At 39.7% G+C, this 924-nt stretch overlaps 1 protein-coding gene across 1 annotated transcript in view; it reads right to left on the bottom strand.

Moving 5' to 3' along the window:
• The window catches only part of LRIG3 (leucine rich repeats and immunoglobulin like domains 3), a 64,263-nt gene that overhangs the window by 4,758 nt on the left and 58,581 nt on the right, over positions 1-924 (bottom strand). Inside the window, exons 18-19 of the mRNA XM_004380035.1 lie at positions 436-579; positions 60-338 (exon numbers count right to left, since the gene is read on the bottom strand). Of these exons, the coding sequence (XP_004380092.1) occupies positions 60-338; positions 436-579 (423 nt within the window). The remainder of the gene's footprint in view (positions 1-59; positions 339-435; positions 580-924) is intronic.

Raw genomic sequence — 924 nt, 5'->3', positions numbered from 1 at the left:
TGCAACCTGGAGTATGAATGGGTCTTTAGTAAAAGTATCTAATAATTTAATAAACTTACCCAGGAAAGAGTTACTCAAAGTAACTGATGCTGCTTCTGGATTTGTACTAAACTCTAATAAAGAGGACTTGTTTAGACACAAGTTTTTCATTCCAGGTCCTTCATTTTGAGAGTAAGTAGAGTTAATCAGCTTCCTCACATGTGAAGGTAATCCCACATTACTGACACTATGATCGCAGGTTTCTTCTGTAGGATAAGGACATGGGTAGCACTCCTTTTTCTTTATGGGACTCGGGTCATAGTGGTCCATTAAAGCTGTTCTTGGGTCAGGACTGCAACCTTTTTAATTTTGGGAGAACACCAGAGGGAGAAAAATCAGCACTTCTAGAAGCTCCTTGAGGAAACAGAACAGTACTCACGTGAGAACACCACATACCTGTGTGATAGGCTTCAAAGGGATCTGAACCATACACATTCCCCTTCAAGTACACGGGTCCTGAGGATCCCAAAAAGGGACAAAAAAATGGATCCGTGGCAGCTTCTACGTCAGCTTCACTGCTGTTGTCAATGTGGCAAGTCCCTTTAAAACAGATTATCTTAGTCACGGAACCATTCTTATTCAATACCATTCAACATTCTCTCCAACTTTGGCATGTTCCATATTTACAGACAAAAGTTTTAGCTAGAACATCATATAGAAAAAAAAAATTTGTAGAAATTTATAGTTTTTATTTAAACATATTGAGGCCTATGGTGTCCCTTGGTGGTACAAATGGTTAAGTATTTGATTACTAACTGAAAGGTTGGCAGTTTGAACCTATCCAGAGATGCCTCAGAAAAAAGGCCTGGCAATCTCCTTCCAAAAAGTTACAGACTTGAAAATCCTATGGAGTGAGGTTCTCCCTGACACACATGGGGTCGCCAT

The sequence above is a fragment of the Trichechus manatus genome, unplaced genomic scaffold (assembly GCF_000243295.1).
Source record: "Trichechus manatus latirostris isolate Lorelei unplaced genomic scaffold, TriManLat1.0 scaffold00069, whole genome shotgun sequence".
Taxonomy (NCBI): Eukaryota; Metazoa; Chordata; class Mammalia; order Sirenia; family Trichechidae; genus Trichechus; species Trichechus manatus.
Note: the sequence above shows the minus strand (reverse complement) of the source record. Positions and strands in the feature narration are given on the sequence as shown.